Raw genomic sequence first — 18,290 nt, forward strand, 5'->3', positions numbered from 1 at the left:
TGGGCCACACTCAGACATTCATTCTAGAACAGATAGGATCACAAACACCAGACACAATGGGCTCTGCTCGGCCGTACTGTTGAATAAAAACAGCAACCAGCTCTTCAGAAATAATGCTGCTAGTGCTCTGAAAAAGACTGTTAGGCTTGTAGTCCCAGGAACAAAACAGTGTTGTCTTTCAGGCGTCAAAACGGAATCGAGGAATAAAACAAACCACACGGGATAGCGTACACGCGAGAAGGAACCGACATATTTTCATCGGCAAACTCCGAGAATTTAAAAAAACAGTCTTTCATCTGACATTCGGCCATAGGAGGACGCCCGTCCGGCCGATTGGCACAGAGGTCAAGCGTGTCCTAACAAAACTGGCGCAGATCCCCTACTCCCGGACCACAACACCGGCCTTACACACAGCGCCCCTCAGCTGACAGCTCCTGGCCCCGCCCCTGCTCGCTTTTCATTGGCGCTCAGAGGTTTGTTGGCCTAATATGGTAAGATAGTGACACAAAGCGCCCAGGAATTGGACGGGAGCGGCCGTCATTCACAAAAAAAAAAATGTTTTGCTTTCTAGAATTTTACAAACAAAGCGTGTGGTGCCGGGATTTGTAGTCCAAAATGCAAACAATAACACAAGGGGGGAACGGAGATCTGCACTTACAGCTAATCAGGATTCGTTTCTACACTCAGATATACAGTTTAGAAACCGTGTCGAGCCCAAAGGTGAAACGTATTTCTAAATACCATTTAAATGTCATACAGTAAATATATGGCCAATTCAATGTTATCGGGGGAAAAAAAACGCCGTCTTAATGTGTCACCATTCTGGATATAAACCGAATTTAAGACTGTATTGAACTTGGATAGTATGTATTTGGGCTTAGTTTTTAAACTCCTCACTCAGACCCGCGCGAAAACAGAGAAATCGCCGGAGTTTCTGTTCTTAGGCTGTCGTGCAAAACGAGCTCTCTGACACTGCGTGAAAACACGTGTGGGGGCAGCGGGGGTTTTCAGAAACTACAAATCCCACAAGCGGGCAGTCCCTCCCCCTCGCTGCCGTCAGCAGTCAATCAGAAGGAGCCCTCTAGACTGGCGATCCTACAGTAAATATTTGTGTTTGCTGAGCCGGCTGTAATGGTGGATCACTGAAAGAGACAGAAAGGGAAAGAGAGAGAGAGAAAAAAAACAGAAGCAAGGACCGAGACGCAGAAAGAATATCACACGACACGCTTGAAACGGTTACCGCTTCGGCGACTATGGATGATCTAAAGCACCAAGTGATGATCAATCAGTTTGTTTTGACGGCTGGGTGCGCGGCGGACCAGGCGAAGCAGCTCTTGCAAGCGGCACACTGGCAGTTCGAGGTATGGGCTCTGGAGCTGGTGTTTATATATATACACACACACACAGTCTATCCGCGGGAGAGAGCGGGTGCTTTGTGCGTAGGACTGCCATGTTTAGTGTCTTGCCCGAGAAGGTTGATTTGCAAATGATGTCGAAAGCCGGGACTGAAGAGATCGTCAGCCCGAGCTCCCTTTCTTATTCACCGCGTCGTCTAGCAGAAATGTGGTGCTACGTGTAGCGAGCATGATTGTGTTCAGGAGGGGACGAGTGCATCCATATAGCTCGAAATCCCCCCCATCAGAATGTGCCCTGGGTGCCACAGTCCCCTTGCGCGGCTCACACAGGGCAGGAACGGTGTTGTGCAATATATGGCCGTCGTGTATTGCCTTCGCCGTGCCGTGACTGCGAGAGACCCCCCCCTCACCTCACCTCACCACACCAGACCCCCCCTGCTCGCTTGACCTGGTGACCGTGGGCACCGGCCCCCCGAGCAGCGACACGCCGGGCTGTCAGGCGGCGAGCGGCCCCGGCGAGACCAGCCTCTCTTAAATTCACGCTTTTTCCCCTTGCAGACTGCGCTCAGTGCCTTTTTTCAAGAAGCCAACATCCCGTACAGCCACCACCACCAGATGGTGAGTATATACTTTTTTTCAGTGCATGCATGTCCGTGCTTTATTATCGGGATTAGTAGTACTTTTATTATTATGATTATGATTATGATTATGATGATGATGTGTCCGCCATGTTGCCGGGGCTAGAAGCTGGATAAAAACATAAACAAGACGGCGCACGCTTGGGTTCCGACTCCGCTCTCCTAGCTTTCTAGTTTTCTGTCTGGAGGAGGGGAGGCTTTTAAAAAAAAATGATGATCGATCGGAGCTATCGCAAGGAAGCCGTCGAGTTTGTTCAACTCGGGTTACAAGAGGACCGGTTCCTTCTCCGGCCCGGTTATTTATTTATTTTTAAAATTGCGGTTTTGAAAACGTGTCTCCGAAGAGGAGGTTGTGGTGGTGGGTGGTGGGGGGGGGGTGATTCCAGGAAAACTGTGAACATGGTGTCGGTCTGCAGTTTCGACACGAGTCTCTCCCCTCCCTCCCCCCTCTACTTACACACCAGAGCAGCGCCGGACTCTTCTCTTCCCCCTGTGTCACTGACCGCCGCGCTGGGTCAGGATCACAATCTGCGGGTCCTGTGGCATATTGGAAACAGGGTAGTAAACTGTTTTCCCGTATCAGGCCAACACGTAAAAAAAAAGCACCCAACTGGTACAGCTTTTGGCTGCAGCTTTTACCTGCAAATGAATGGCTGGAGCAGGATCTGCGACCCCCCCCGCGATTTAGTTCGCTCAAATACACGGCAAGTCCCGGTTATTTCTGTAGGACGTGACGTGTCGTCCTGCGGTGGGAGTGCAGTTTCACGCCAGCGATGTGGACATAGTGAAAACGGAGCTTATTTGTGAATCGTTTCTTTACGGGGCGCCCTGATCGCCGGCAGCTCTCGGGCTGTGATTGTCAGCGCAAAAGCTTTCTTTCCAAGAAAGCGCAACATGCTCTCTACCGGCATGAACGGTTTCTGGGTTCAGTCCTGACATCTTTATAATGTTACATTTATAATTATCATCATTCTTGTCATCGGCGCACAGGAGGCTGGAAAAAGCTGCCGCTACAGATAATTCTAACACTTGCTTGTTTTGGGCATTGTTTCGACAGAACACAATAAAAGAGAACACGGCTATATGTTTTCAGGAAATCCTGCAGTATAGCAGAGCTACAGTGCACGATGAAAAGGACTATCGTTGTCTTGATTCTTAGTTTCCTGTTGACGGGGCGTGTGCGACCTCCCGACTTCCACAGAAGCGTAGCTGTAGAGCCATGCGCGCTCCTTCGAGTGCCTGAAACCACAGTTCGCTTCTGCCGCACACGAAGAAACCGAAACGGAGGAAAAACATTAATTAGGATTAGTATAAGCACTCTCTGACATTTGTGTTTGAAGCCTAAAACACATAATTAAACTGTGGGGTAGAAAGTTCTCGAAGTGTAGTAATTGGTCTCCCTCAAACCGCTTTTTTACTGCAGGGGGTTCTGGGTGGGGTTTTGATTTTCTCATTTCCTTCTTCATTATCGGATTACATGGAAGCACACGGTACAGATTATGAAGATGTAGGGTAACCCGAGTGGAAATTCCCGTGTTTTTTTTTTTTCCCCAGGACAAATCGGCAAATGGTTTCGGGCCGTCTCGATTCGTTTTTATCGGGTGAGAACGGGTGAAACCCATCACGAGTTGACAACTACTGACGCTCGTCTGATTGCAAGCAGAATGTAAAAGCCCTTCTCTCTGAAAGATGCGGTAATAAACGGGTCTCTTCGGAGTTTTGAAAAGTTCTGAACTGGGAACGCACTGGTCGCTAGTTGAACCTTTTCAGCTGTAATTTCTCCTAAGTACAGTGTAGATGGCCAGTTTGGGTACATAATTAGATGTCATGAAAATACGTTGTTTGTACAGTATCTAGGGAGCTGGCAGCATGTTAGGGGACTGTCCTATCCTTGGGTATTAGACCAGCTGCCTTTGGCTGCAGAGAGGCAGTATGCACAGTGCAGTGGAGTTCATCCAGCTAACGCAGAGTATAGACTGCAGATCTCTGTTGATCGTGTCATTGAATATTTGTTTCTCTGATTAAGACCAGGCTCTTAACATTTTCTGCTGTCTCGCTCTGTCTGCTCATGGTGCTGTTTTTGTTCTTCTTGTTTTTTCTACAAAGCATGAAAAAGCACGCTTTCACCCCGCCACCCCAAAGCCATGCAAAAGAGAAAAGTGGGGGCAGTAAGTTTGATTTTCAGAGCGGTTGATACATGGTGAATCGGGGGGGGCTGCAGTATGAATCAGCCGTGTTAAGAAAGTAGACTTCTTGTCCAGACGTGATGCTGGCGGTTTCCAGGGGGCTGCTTCCCGGAGAAGCGGTGCGTTTCCTTGTTACCTGGGCAACGCACAAACTGTGAGGCGCTGGTGGATGTTTTGTGCTTGTCCGGACGCTGGGTGCTTTGAGCCCCAGCAGGGATTTGTCTCGGGAGCGTTGTGGAAGAAGCCGGAAGCTTGCGTCGTGCAGGGAGAAACGTTAATGAGAGGATCGCCCCAAAAAAGAGGAGAGACCGCTTCTTGACAATTGTGACAGAGGAGCTCCAGCAGAGGAGAGTAATGCCCCCTGCATTTCTGGGGGGAGGGAAATCCGTGTCGGACATGCATACCTCAACACGGCTCTTGGAGAAGGGAGCGAGACCGCCTCAGCTGAGCTCTCCTCCTCCTCCCGTTTAGTAGCCAGGAAACATCCCGATTCCCCCCATTATAAAAAAAAAAAGGAGAAAATCTGGAAGGATTAACATCTGACAGCATTTCAGCTGAACAAAAGACTGAAAGATCTGTCTGTGTATGTTCTCCGTCTGGGTCTGATTTATGAAAAATGTCGCCCCTTTGGTGGCAGGCAGGAATTACTAGGCTAAGGAATATTCTGGTAATCCTGTGCAGGAGGAAGCAATGTCCTTCTGAACAGAGCAGGAACAAGAGATTTGCCCCGCACTGTAGCTGAACGGTGCCTTTGGAACTTGCGCTTTGGAGTGTGTATGGGCTAGAATGAGTCTTGTCCGTTTTCAGCATGACCGTAGTGAGCTTTCATTGATGCTGAAAGGCGTGGGCGCTTGGGAGTTCAGTGTTCTTGTTTGCCCAAACACACGCGGGCCTTTATCTGAAATGACAGAAGCTGACATGGCAAAGGCTAAGCTGTGCTTTTTGTCGCTCTGTGCATTGGAAACCCTAGAGCAGGAGGCACCTCACTACACAAAGGGTGGCGGGAGGGTGGTACAAGGGGCCCAGACAAGTTGCGAAAGCCGATATCCTGGCTTCTTTTAAGAACCTGCTGGAGGAGGTCCTCCAATCAGAATGGCGGGCACATCTTCACCCACAGTCGTTTAGGGCTTTTCGGAGTTTGGAACAGGCTGTCCAGACAAGTTGTTGAAGTTGACTTGCCTGGCTGAATGAGATCCTGGGATCAGTTAACTATCTCCTACAAGTTGGACTAGATGGGCTGAACAGCCTCTCTTTTGACACGTTTGTTTATGTTCTCTGCTCACGCAACGTCTACTGGCTCACTGGTTGCTTCTTGGTGAGCGCTTGAAGTTGAACTGATAAATGAGCGAAAAACAAATAATTCGTTGCCAGAATCCTTTGCAAAGTCCTGCTTCGGCAGAAGCCTTGCTTGCTGGATTTTCGGCTTAGCGCTAAAAAGCCCTGCCCCTTGGCCTGATACTGGCAAGACAGACCAATGTGATACTATCTGTCTGCATGTTGTGCACAGGAGAGTCTGTACAATGTGAAAAACTGTCAGGCTGATGGTTTCTAATCAGTTTTTCTTGTTTGAGCACATTTTTGTGTATGTTCTCTATAGCAATGAAAATGAAAAGAGTAAGTCAGATAAAATGGTTAGATATTCAGGTCAAATCCTGCTGAGGTAAATCCTGTTGTACAGAAAACGAGGAAGAAAATAACTCAGTTGGTGTGTCTGCTGTGAGATATATCTCAGGTGTTGTTATGTCTTGTGATATATGTTAGGTTGTGCTGGGATAAATATTATGCGGCCAAATGTGTGCAGATTTTAACAGTGGAAGTGGAACAGTTTGCACCATATTGTGGGATGGATTCAGTGCAGTGATACTCAGTATCGGCCCGGCTCATCTCCTAATGTACTGCCGAAGCCTGTTTCTTTTATTTTCTGCAAATCATCAGAGAGTCCCACCACCCTTATCGTCCTTGTGTGTCTGTGTGGGGATCTGACGGTGCTGGCGCTCTCCAGTCTCGCAGCGCGCAGTGAACAGGGGGGGAGGGGGTCATTACTGCTGTCTTGTTAAGTGAGGAGGTCACGCGCGCTTTGAGGGGGACAAGCACCCCCTGCCCGAGCCCCTGGTGCTCCGAGGGCTGATTGCTCCCGGCCTGACCTTGCGCTGTTTTTATTCGTCTCCTGGGGAAGCTGGAGAGTCGAGGGCGAAGTGGTTGAAGACGGTTGGTCTCTGTAATCGGTTGTTGTCTTTGAGTTTTCGATGATAATCCCCACAGCTGGCCAGTGTCGCTCCCTTAAATCCGGCACGATGAGGCCTGCCGCCTGTTTCCATAGAGGAGGTTGGAGAGACGTTTTGCAGAATGGTGGCAGTGTGTGTGTGTGTGTGTGTGTGTGTGTGTGTGTGTGTGAGAAGCGTGCTGCATCACACTGAGACCCCTCTGTCTCCTGGTGTGACCTCTCTGTCTGGCCAGCTGACCCTCATCTGGCTGCACCTACACTTTCCCAGCGTGCCTGCGTGTCTGAGACCACAGTCTTGGGGGAGAGGAGGGAGGTGTGGAGCCCTGCTCTTGTGGCTGCTCGTCAGAGCACAGGCAGTTACAGTCTTGTGGGACGGCCTTCGTCATGGGTTTCACTGGGGCAGTCTGAAAATAGAGCTGTGTTTTCTTGTGCGGGCAGGACCAGCTCTGTGCTGCTGTATATAACTTAACAGGGGGTAGCACTGGCACGATGAATGAAGAACGGCTTTGGTTACATGGACCAAAAAATTCAAGTGGCATACAAGTAGACAGTGGGATGAAATATCGTTCCTCCTGGTCCACGGGGCAGATACAGACAGGGCACTGACATAGACATTATAGACATGATACACATAGTGCAAAGTGCAGACAGTGCAAATAACAAGGTAAACACAGGATACAATATGCTCAACACACTGGGGGGATTTAAACCCTGTTTCTGGAATTGGATTGGGAGCAAGTAGATTCCAGGGTGTTTTGGAGCCTGACAGCCTTTTACAGTCTGGTGGAGCTAGCCCATACACGGCGATATCTTTTCCCAGATGGTAGGAGGGCAAAGAGTTTATGGGAGGGGTGGGAGGGGTCATCTACTGTACTGGAGGCCCTGTGTAAGACACTGATAATGCACTCTGTGGTATGTCTTTGAAGCATTGCTGAAGAAACCTGGGGGAGAGAGTCCCTAGTGTCCTGTCTCGCACTTGAGGCTCTCTTGGGTAGCAGGGGAGAGCCCAGCAGATTTCAAAGGTGGGGGGGGGGGGGGGAGCTTCAGAGATAGGTGGACTCAGGACACTCGTGGCCCCGCCCCTTCCACAAGCCCCTCCCCCGTGGTTGTGCGAGGAGGTGTTCCCTGTCCTGGCCCGGACTGTGTGTGCAGATCGTCTCCGGGGAACGACTGCTCTTCAGCTCGCTGGCACGCTTGGGCGTGATGAAGAGTGGCTGGCAGCTGCTGGCCGGAGCCTCTCTTAGGGAATTCCTCGAATGCCAGAATTATTAGGGGAATCTGTGTTTGCCTAGTGACGGTGTAAAACTGTGTTTCGAGGCAGGAAGTTTTGTTCAACCAGTTCGGGGTGTGTGTGTGTGTGTGTGTGTGTGTGTGTGTGTGTGTCTCCGTCCTCCTGAACGGGTCAGTGACGGGGTCTCCCAGACTTTTGCTAAGGCCAACCGGTTCAGCTGCGTGGCAGCTTCCTTGTTGCAGGTGCTTCTTTCTCTGGAAATAATCCGGCCCTGCTGGTCCGCATTGTGCTTCGCAGTCTCCCACGCCCCTTTCCGATGACCTTCCTGAACGGATTGCACCCCGGGTGGCTCGACGCGGGAGGCTGCTAAGCCTTTTGTTTTTTGGAGAAGAGACTTTAAATCGATGCAGGAGACGGCTGGTAGGACCGTTTTTTTCAGGCAAGCAGCGTTTATCAATCCCAAGCACTTCAGGTCTGATAAGTTTTTAAAAACGTCGCCGCGAGGCGTAGAAATCGCGAACGGTGTGGCTGCTCCGCGCGCGGACTCGCCTGAAAGGGGCCCCACGGGCAGCGGGGTGAAACGCAGCCTGAGCGGCGGGCGTATCGGTGGGCGCAGGCTGTGCAGCCCAGGGACCCAGCTTGCCCGCGTTCCCGGGAGGTGTCCCAGGAGCCCTTGCAGCGCCTCCCTGCAGGGGCCCGGCTTCATTTGTAATTCCCACACGTTGGTGCGTCTCGCCCTGCTCCGCTCCGGCTCCCTCCCCTCTCCCGGGTGTCCCGCCCGCCTCGGCACAGACACCGCTATTGATTCCGCCAGGAAGCGCGGCAGGGCTCCCAGAAAAGGGCTCCTTTCTCCGGCCTGCGGCCTCCGGAGCGGGGAGGCGGGGAGAAGGAATGGAGCCCCTGACAAAGGGCCCGAGTGTTGTCAGCCCCAGCAGGAATTCTCCGCGCCCCTCCCAGACCCCCCTCGAGCAGCGGGGAAGGGGGCCGACGCCGGCTGTGTGCCTGGGGCTGTGCAGGAGGGAGGTGCTGTGCAGTAGAGCCCGGCTCCCGGGCGAGTGCACTCCGGACTGCAGGGTCGGGGGTGGCACACGGCTCTGGTGCCCTGGGAGCGAGGCGGTTCACTGGGACTGCTCCAGCGGACGCCCTGCTGCGTTAATTACCCTCCGGGTCACGGATACGAAAGAGCGGTACCCGTAAAAAAACAAACAAACAAACGAACAGCTGGACGACTCCTGGGAGGGGGCGAGAGCAGGTACCCACTGATTCGCCCTCGCCGGGACCCCGGCGTTCGGCGCGGATACGTGGTGGCACGCCAGCTCGGCTTCTGCTGCCCGCTGCTGGTGCCGGGTGCCAGGCCTGCCCGTGACCGGAGGGAGCCACGCGGCCCGGCAAGAACCGGGGAGGGGGGACTGATCGCACCCCCCGCCGCCAGCCTTCCCGGGGCAGAGCCGCCGTGCCCGGTCCGGCTCGTGGACAGCGGGCGGCGCGGCGTTGGTGTGTCCCTCGCGTGTCCTCGTGCTGCGTGCCGCGCTCCGTCGCCATGCTGAGAGACGCAGAGCTCTGCCGCTGTGGTTCAAGTGTAATTGCGGCCAATAGGAATACAATAATCTTGTTGGCCTCTGGCAGCATTGACTGCCTTGTGTAGATTGTATCCATTATTAAGAAGCAGCTGTACTCCACAAAACCCCAGAGCTTTTTTTGATGACTGGTCCTGTTATTTCCACTGTCGCATCCACATCTGTTACCACAGGAAACGTTTTTTTTTCCCTAAATATCAGCTGACGGACTGTGCAAGGTGCTGTTTCAGCAGACCTCTCAAAGAGAGTTTTCACGGCGATTTTAATGGCATGGCGGGGCGGTCGGGTCTGCTCAGTCTCGCAGGAAACGGGCTCTGTACTGATGGCCTGAGCCATTGTGCTTGGAGTGAAATGCGAAATCAACAGCAGGATGTGAAAGCAACCAGGGGTGGGTGGCAAAAAAAAGAGTAAACTGTAAATAAAAAAGGAGAAGTCGAGTCAGACGTGCCTTCTCTGTCCCGGGCTGTTAGCTGTTAGTACTAACAGACTGTGATGTGAGTGTATTGAGAGAAGAGCCCTTAAACAATTCTCCAAGAAGCTCCGAGAAAGGAAAAAGTGAAGTGTCTGAGCTTTCTTCTAGCTGGAGATTGATACGTGGGAATGAGGGGGGGCAGCTCCGTTGATCGAGAGATTTGTTTTCCCCAGTCACATCAGGATGGGAAGCGTCTTCTTCCGGAGTGCTGCGGGTTCGGTTTTCCTTGCGGAAGAACTGGCATTATTTGACTCCGCTGGGGGTCAAAGGTCACTTCAGAGCTCAGTCACCATCACACCCTGTGTGAGTAGGCGGTGTGTCACAAACCGGACAGGAAGCAAATAAAAAAAAATAAAAGGGGGCAGACGGAGGAGACCGATAACATTTCGAGAAATTGCTGTGTGGATCACTTTTGGAACCGTAACATCCTTGACGCTGACGCATTCCATAACAAATGTATCTGCGGCTCGAGTAAGGGGTTATTTTTGCAGCGCTGTGCTTTTGTTTTCCCAGTCTGGGAGAGGAGCACAAATATTTTTCTTCCGCGTTCAAGAGGATAAAGGATTGGGTGGCCTTCCGCTTGTTGCCCTCCTCAGAAGGATCTCTTGCCGAGCTTGTTTCTTTGCCGCAGTACGTGAACATTGAAGGCCACATGCTGCTGGAATCGTTAGCCCGATTTCTCTGTCCGAGATTCACTCTCAGGTTGCAGTTTTCCCTCGGCAGGGGCTAAGGCAGCGCCTGCTTGCCACATGCTCCCATTGTGGAAGATGCAACCGGAAACCCAGTTTCATAATTCCCTTCCAGGCTGGCGACCACAAGGCCATCTGGAGACCGTGGTCCCGGACACAGGCCCAGAGGCGGCTATGTTCAACCCATTCGCTCTGTGCCCAAAGCTGCGATTTTGACTGTGCATATTAAATGTATTTCACTTTATTCTCATATGTGCAGTCTAAGCTGGTCCCCTGTTGGGCTGACTTGTGGGTGAAAGGGCTGCTCGGGGGCATTCTCGGGAAAGCTCCGTGCTGTGTATGGCCGAGAGTCAGCACTGGGCTCGTTAACGTTCTGGACGCCTTTCCACGGGAGGCAGGGGGGCTGGCGGGGTGGGCGTCCGGCATGGGGCGCCGGTCGATTATGCCAGGGCACACCGCACATCCAGCTCTCATCCGCGGCTCTCTAGCTGGGAAGAGTAGCTCTGTTGTGAAGTGGCTTGGCTTCTGCTATGGGCTTTCCAGGAACTGGGATTCCCGGAACGCATCGAGTTCGGCTGGCTGGCTGGCGGGCCGGCGGGGTGTGGGGTGGGGGGGGTGAGGCGCTGCAGCGTGAACAGCGGATGAGCGCGAGAGAATCCCGGCCCCGCAGCTGTGCACATCTGGAGCCGCGGCGTGGGCAGCGCTCTCGGGAGGCACGGACATCGTTTCCTCTCGGCTTTTGTGGCCCAGTGGGAGACGCGCCAAACACGCTGGTGCCTGGGTGGATTTGGAATCCGAAATTCTTTCACGTCCTGCTTTTTTCGAAATCGTCTGCGGTGCCGGTTTTCCGACGCGCACTTCGGGGACTCTGGATTGTTGATTGTTGACTCCGTTGTTCCAGGCCGGGGTCGTGTTCCTTCTGCCCGGCTTAAAACATGACTCTTCCAGCACGAGCGGGGGTGTTTCCATCCGAGAGTGACCTGGCCTTCCCCTCCTGCCGGGAGGAGGTCTGACCCTTGACTGTCATTTCAGAGGGCATCTTCCTGTGCGTCGGGAATGAAGACCCCCGTTGCTGTTCAGTGTTTCTGGCTACTGCTGTCACTATCTAGCACAGGCGCTTTCCAGCGCTTGGCCACAGTACGGATAGATACGACAGCCATGGTTTTAAAGATTAACACAGGCCCATTCGTTGTACAAAAAAACATGGCATGTTGTGTCAACCTCTCGGTGCTGGCAGGTTAATTATTAAGCTGTGCTTGGTGATAATTAGACTGAAATCAAAGTGGGTGCATTTATCTATGCAGGAAAACTACAGACTCAAATGGTATCTTGTTTTTAGGCAACTGGCCTTGTCCAGAATAAAACAAAATCAATCTGACACCATTGTAGTACTAAAGTCTGTTTGGTGCTGTTTAAAGTTCCTGTGTTAATGCTGCAGAGTATTTTAAGCATTGCAGTCAAGTGGAGTCTGTGCGCTTCCAGCTCGAGTGGGTTTTTGCCTTTCTGTCTTCAAGCTTTCAGACAAGCCATGAAGGACCTGCTGCATGAGTGGAAAACCGTTAACTTCCCTTAATTTGAAGTTTGACTAGAACCGTTCAGCAGGGAAGTCCGGAGCGTTTTCTGCAGAAATAAAAACGTAATTGAATGTAGCAATAAAGTCACTTCCTGCAAAAAAAAAAAAGCTTCTTGCATGACCCACACCTTGTGTTATAAAGAAATGGCTCCCACTGGCTTTGATCCAGATGTTAGAGGGCTTAAATTCATCTGTCGTCGGTTTGCAACAGAGCACAAATTCTTTTCGGTGATGGAGCTGGTCTGTCAGTGGACAACGAGGCGGAGAGCTTTGTGAGCTAAGCTGGGAAGTAGAGTCTCAAGAGTGTAGTGTGGTCATTCTTTCCTGCAGCTTCAGGGAGTTAAGAGCCTGTAAGGGGGTTGTAATGCATGCAGGGAGTCGAGGTTTAGTCATTGTTTAGGAGTCAGGAGCCCAAGGAGAAGGTGGACAGAACTGGTCCCAATCTTCTCTCCACTGGCCTTGTCCTGTCTGTTAGAAGAGATCTCGTCGGAACAGTGCAGCTCAGACCCGACACAGACGTAGACCTTTGTGCAGCTTTGTCTCTCGGCTGCCTTTCACTTCTCACTTCTGTGGCTGTTGTCACCACAGCCTGTGCACTTCTCCGTTTTGGAGATCATGTGCTGCGTCTCCGCACAGCCAGAGTACGGTTTGACGAGGGGACTGTTAGACATCTTTTTGCAGTCGGAGTAACGGGACTGGCCGCATCTCTTTAGGGTAGTATTGATGGCGGCACAGTGGCAGGGTGATTTGTGCTGCTGCAGCCTTAAATCTCCAGGGACCTGGGTTCGATTTCATATGTCTGTCTGTGAGGAGTCTGCATGTTCGTGTTTTGTCCGGGTGCTCTCATACCCTGTCTTCTCCTAACGGCATGTTAGTCGGGTTTGTCCCGCTGTACCAAACTGTTCCTTTCTCTGCGGCAGTGGCCTGGCGTCCCCTCCAGGGGGCGGTACTCCTACTGCCCTGCCCTGGCACTGGCGGGTCGCCCACCCTCGCCGGGGCAAGCGGCAGCCTGTTGACGGCTGGAACTGTCTTGTCGTCTTGACCTGAAGGTCCGGCCCCAACACTGCGCCTGCAGCTCTTGGGGATGGACATGTCCTGGGCAGCGCCAGCAGTTGGGGGGGGGGAGCAGGGGAGCATCGGGCACCAGGAAGGGGGGCGTGACACGCTCGCCATCGGTGGTCAGGCAAGGCCCTCCGCTGGCCAGGCGTAGAGGGGGGGCTGCAGGCTCCACATGGATCGTCACTGGAATAATCGTCACTTACTTCAGCCCCTTAGCTGACGGTGTCCGTGGCACCGCGCAGAGGGCACAATGAGATGTAGCTGCACAGCACAGCCTTGTGGGTCTTATTGCCCATTGATAACGGGGTGAGTTCCGGATCTCCAGATACTTTTACAAGAGATCGATGCCTCTTGCCCGGGCAGAGTCAAGGTTGTCCCCACGGCGGCGGAGGCTCAGGGTCAGGGATCTGGCGGCGGATGTCGAGTCAGCGGTAAGACGATCCGGCGAGAGGCGGGGGAGGTGTGGGGCGAGCGATGGAGATTGTGCTCCCTTCCCTTTGCCCAGGCAGCTGAAGAGCGTTCCTGCCTTTCCAAGCTGGAGCAAGGGGAGCACGAGGCGTGGGCTCCGGATGTTCACGCCGAGGCTCTGCCTGCTCCCCCTCCTGCTCCTGCCCCCATCACCCCCCCACCCGCCACAGCCACTCTTCACCCTTGAGCACTGCCCCCAGTTTGTCAGCAGGAGAAGTGTCACAAGCAAGAGGGCGACATTAGGCCCATCTGGCCTGCGGAGCAGTCCAAGCACCTCATCCCGCTGTTTCTCAGAGGGCACCAGGGTATCCTCTGGGGGGGCTTGTTCCATGCTCCCACCACCCTCTGTTTAAAGTGCCTCCTGTTCCCGATTTAAATGCACTTCCTAGTAGTAGTAGTAGTTTCCACTTGCCCTCTGAGTCATGCCTCACTGTTCATTCCAGAGGCGCCCGCCAAGTGGACTTCGATTTTAAATCCTTGTCCCGAGTCTCCTCGTAATCGTCTCCGTTGAGGGCTGACAAGGTTCTGGTCCTTCAGCTTGTCAGCCTAGGATATATCCACTTGTGCTTCCGTATTTGTACCTATGAGATATTATTGGCATGGTTTTACTATTGTACATTTTTAGGTGTTTTTGTCAACTCTGTTGACTTTGTAACCTGGGTGTCCCTTTGTTAGGTACCGGTGTCGTACTGTGCAGCTCAGCGTGGGTGCAGCCCTCTACCAAATCGAATACCGACGTGGGACTGGGCACGGTTCTAGTGTGAAATTCGCAGTTGGGAATGTAAGGTCTTGTGACATGTTGCAAAAGCAAGTATTCCCGCGTCACAGGTTTTGTAAAATAGATAAGAGCTGCCACTTCCAGTAACAATCGTCATACCCCCTCCCCCCTCACCCCCCAAGGCAGGTGTGTCTGCGTCACTAAAAGGCTCGACTTCGCTTCGAGTGCCACACCGTTCAGCAGGCTTCTTAATACTGAAATAATGAAAGTTCTCACCCTGGTGTGCGGCACCTGCCGGCTGTCTTCTGGCAGACCTTGAAGAGAGGATTAACTTGGCTCGTGTTGCCAGTGTGAGGAGGCAAGCGGGGCTCGGCGCCGGCCAGCCCGAGCAGGAGGGCCGGGCAGCGGCAGGGACTGCTGGGAAGGCCTTGGCCAGTGTGTGTGTGTGGGGGGGGTCTGTCGGGAGACCAGCAACGGCAGGGGGGGGATACTAGGGGTGCCTGGGATCATGATGTGAGATACTGGGGTGCAGGTCAGTGGGGTAGATCACAGATTGTTGCAGGTAAGCCAGTGGGAAGAGGAGCCGTTGTGGACAATAATCAAAATATATAAAGAGCGGGGGGTTAACGGGGTGGGGGATACAAGAGGAATGTCGACGGGGTCTTCAGAGACTCCAGGGAGGCGGGAGGTGTTTTGAAGGCTTTGGCAGAAGAACTGGAGGAAGAAAAGTACCCACAGCAGCAGGCTTCTGAACTGGCTTGAAGAAATCGAAACCCTCTGCCGAGATCACTCTGCCTTTACCCATAAACCAAGCTGAGTTCTAGAAGCGCCTGCCTTTCACACTGCGTGGCGTCAGTCCGAGGTCACAGGTGACCTTGCGCCAAACCCTTGTCGTCCGAGGTCTTCCTGTAACCCTTCTTTTCCTGGTCTCCCCGTCTCTCTCCCCACAGATGTGCACTCCTGCCAACACGCCGGCGACGCCCCCGAACTTCCCCGACGCCCTGACGATGTTCTCGCGTCTCAAGGCCTCCGAGAGCCTCAACAGCAGCAGCAGCCCCATTGCCTCCATGGCAACCTCCCCCCCACCACAGGTCAGCTGGGCGATGACCCCCCCTCCCCCCAGCCAGCAGGGACTGTGGACTCCAGGGCAGCCCCCCTCACAGGCGCCCCCTCCTGGCTGGCCCGCCACAGTCACCCAGCAAGCCTCCTCGGAACAGAAGGCCAGTGTTGCCATGGAGGCAGAGAGATGAGGGCCGGGACTGGGGGGGGCCGCACACTGAAGGGGAGGAGGGGTGGGGGGTGGCTGGGGGGGGATATGGGGGCAGGGCGGCTTTCTCTAACTTGCCGAGGACGGGCTGGGGACTGAGGGGGTGAGGGAGGGAGGTGGGGGGTCTGAGGAATTGAGAACAGTGGACAATTGCAGAGGGAGGAAACGCAGAGCAACTTCAGACAACAGTAATACAACACACACACACACACACATGCGCGCACAGACCCGCGAGTCTTTTTACTTTCTGAAAATGGTGGATTCCGGGCGGAAGAGTTCAATCGAAGACATTTCGGAAGGCAGGGGGTCTGCCGGCACCTTGCAAGGTAACGGGAACGCGTCTTTCCCATGGATCTGGTGTCCTTGCACCGCTGGACAGAAGTGGCCGTGGAGACCTGCTTTCAGATCAAGGGCCGTCACTCACCTCCCCTGTCACCTGACTTTTTGCAACCTATCAGGGAGCGTCCTGCCTCAGGATATCACATGACGGTTGATGTCACAAGAGAGGGAACGGCTGGCTCTCGCCGTCTCCGGGACAACAGGAGGCCTGTTCGCTTTGCTGAGGGGCGGGGCAGGGAGAGGCCATGCATTTGGACACCGAATGACAGCAGACTAAAAAATCTCTATATATATTATTTCTGCAAAGATCTGCAGATTTAGGTATTTTTAAATCCTCATTTAGGCTTGTTGTTATTTTTATTTGGGGGAGGGCTGTGTTTTTTTTTTGTTCTGGGGAGGGAGGGGTCAAGATTAAGCGAAACAAAACCTGACTACTATTAGAAATGTTTTGTAAACAGAGGTGCCACTGCATGAAGTGTTCCAATGTGTACCATCTTTTTTTGTAGAAAACAACTCTTATAAAAAAAAAAAAACATCTACCAATTAATAGTACATGGCTTACGTCTTTGAAGGAAAGTAGGAAACAAAAATAAGGGGTTTAATACTGTTTTTAAAAACCGAGGCTGGTCGGATTATTTTCACTTAGGGTTCAGATCCTTCGGTTTTGAATTATTTTGATTGGGAAGGGGAGATATTTATGAAAAATATGCAAATTCAGGGAAGTCTTCATCCTTGCTAATTCGGTTTTCTTTTCATGTTCGACTGTCTGTTTCTTTGAAAAACAAAAAAAGCCGAAAACATTAATATTTGTGTTCAATGTCGATTTGAAGTTTTTTCTAAAAGGGTAGAGCAGGCAGTTTCACTGAGCGAGATATTATCAGTAACCCATCATTTAATTCTTTTACATTTTGTTTTTACACCTTTTCTTTCTTATTGGAATGTCTTAGGATTGCCTGTTCCTACATGGTTATTATGTATGTATTTTGTTTCTCCCACTATGACTGTATTGATACTGTTCCCACAATATTTGTGGACTACCTGATAACTTATCATTTTTTTGTGTTTCTAAATAAATATTGTATGTCCTAATCCCAAGCCTTCTCCATTCAGCTTCAGAGTTCTGTACACAGGGCCTTGTTTTAGCCTCCTGTGGTGTATAAACCAGTTAAACTAGGGTTATTTTTATGGGAGCGTTAATGTACTATGCTATTTTTCCAACCTATTTTACTTTTTTTTGTCTTGTGACTTCTCTTTAAACTTCTCTGTCTCGCTTCCCGCCTTACAACCCCCCCCGAAGACACCGCTCGTAGTGAGGCACTGTGAGCTGCTGCTTCGCGTCTTGGTCGCTGAAGGTCTCGTCTCGTCAGCCGCCGATTCGCAAATCCCAGAACCCCCTTACCACGCTTCTCAATTTGTTCTTTGTGGATTTGGTTGAGAACCGCTGCTGAATTCTAACTATACAGTCCAATATAATGAACTAGAACTACGCTGCAGCACGTTGTAGACCAGTGTTACTACTATATTAGAACTACAATACAATACAGAATTACTGCCACAATGCTCTGTACTTTGGAAACTATTACTCTTGCAACATACCTGTCCTGTGAAGCCCGACTGCAGGATGAACTGGAGACGGAACACTGTGGCACCCACAGATAAACGGGGTTTATTCCATGCTGAAAGGAAAAGAAAAGAGATGCATCAGCCGCGGAGTCTTCTTCACGCGTGAATAACTGCATCCTTTCCGCAGGGGACAAACCTGTACCTGTTCTTTTGCAGCCTTCACATGCTGACGCAGCTCCCCAGTGGTGCAGCGCTGAGCTCGGGCCTGGGCTGCAGCAAAACTCTCCTGCACACGGCGGCACTTTCACGACCCCTGGGCTCGGACACCCCTGCCCTCACGCACACGCCTGTTCTTCCTTTTGTGTGTGCGCGTGGTGGTGGTGGTGGGGGGGGGGGCTTCGTTTTTACCTCGCGCCTGTAGCTGGTAATGCCTGCTGGCCTCCGCTTTAATTCCTCACAGGGGGTGTCTGAGCTGGTCTTGGATGGGGTCCTGTCTGCTTCAGGTAGCCCTTAACCTTATTTCCAACTATTTGGTTTGTGTCGAGTTGGGGAATTTCCGGTGTTCTTCGGCGGTTCGCAAGGCTCAAATTTTTAACTGATTTTTGTCTTTATTTTTTAAAAGAAAAGCAGTTGCTATGCCACACTAGCAGAAAGACTGCAAGGTCTTTTGAGTCTCCTGCGGTGGGGGTGTTTTTTTTTAATGTTTTTACAATTGCAAAATAGTCACTTCCTCACTGCACCTTTTAAAAAAAAAAAAATGCTTTGTGCTTGTGAATGCGAGCTGCTCTTTCTCTTCTTTCTGTGGGCCCTGACTTCTCTCTTAGGGCTGGCCCCCAGACGCAGGTCGTCAGAGACTTGTTTCAGCTGCCCTGGTTAATGTTTCAACTAGCAGAACTGCTTTGACATCAACTCGCACATTAAGGTCTGGACT

The 18,290-nt window shown here is 52.0% G+C and overlaps 1 protein-coding gene across 1 annotated transcript; it reads left to right on the plus strand.

The window, feature by feature from the left end:
- The first annotated feature begins 1,044 nt into the window (after positions 1 to 1,044).
- Positions 1,045 to 15,516, plus strand: LOC148644837 (UBA-like domain-containing protein 1). Its single transcript, XM_088613359.1, has 3 exons — positions 1,045 to 1,361; positions 1,914 to 1,973; positions 15,141 to 15,516. Exons 1-3 carry the CDS (start codon positions 1,254 to 1,256, stop codon positions 15,438 to 15,440), a joined length of 468 nt encoding a protein of 155 aa, XP_088469485.1. The 5' UTR covers positions 1,045 to 1,253; the 3' UTR covers positions 15,441 to 15,516.
- Positions 15,517 to 18,290: the final 2,774 nt, after the last annotated feature.

The sequence above is a fragment of the Lepisosteus platostomus genome, chromosome 19 (assembly GCF_059453375.1).
Source record: "Lepisosteus platostomus isolate fLepPlt1 chromosome 19, fLepPlt1.hap1, whole genome shotgun sequence".
Taxonomy (NCBI): Eukaryota; Metazoa; Chordata; class Actinopteri; order Semionotiformes; family Lepisosteidae; genus Lepisosteus; species Lepisosteus platostomus.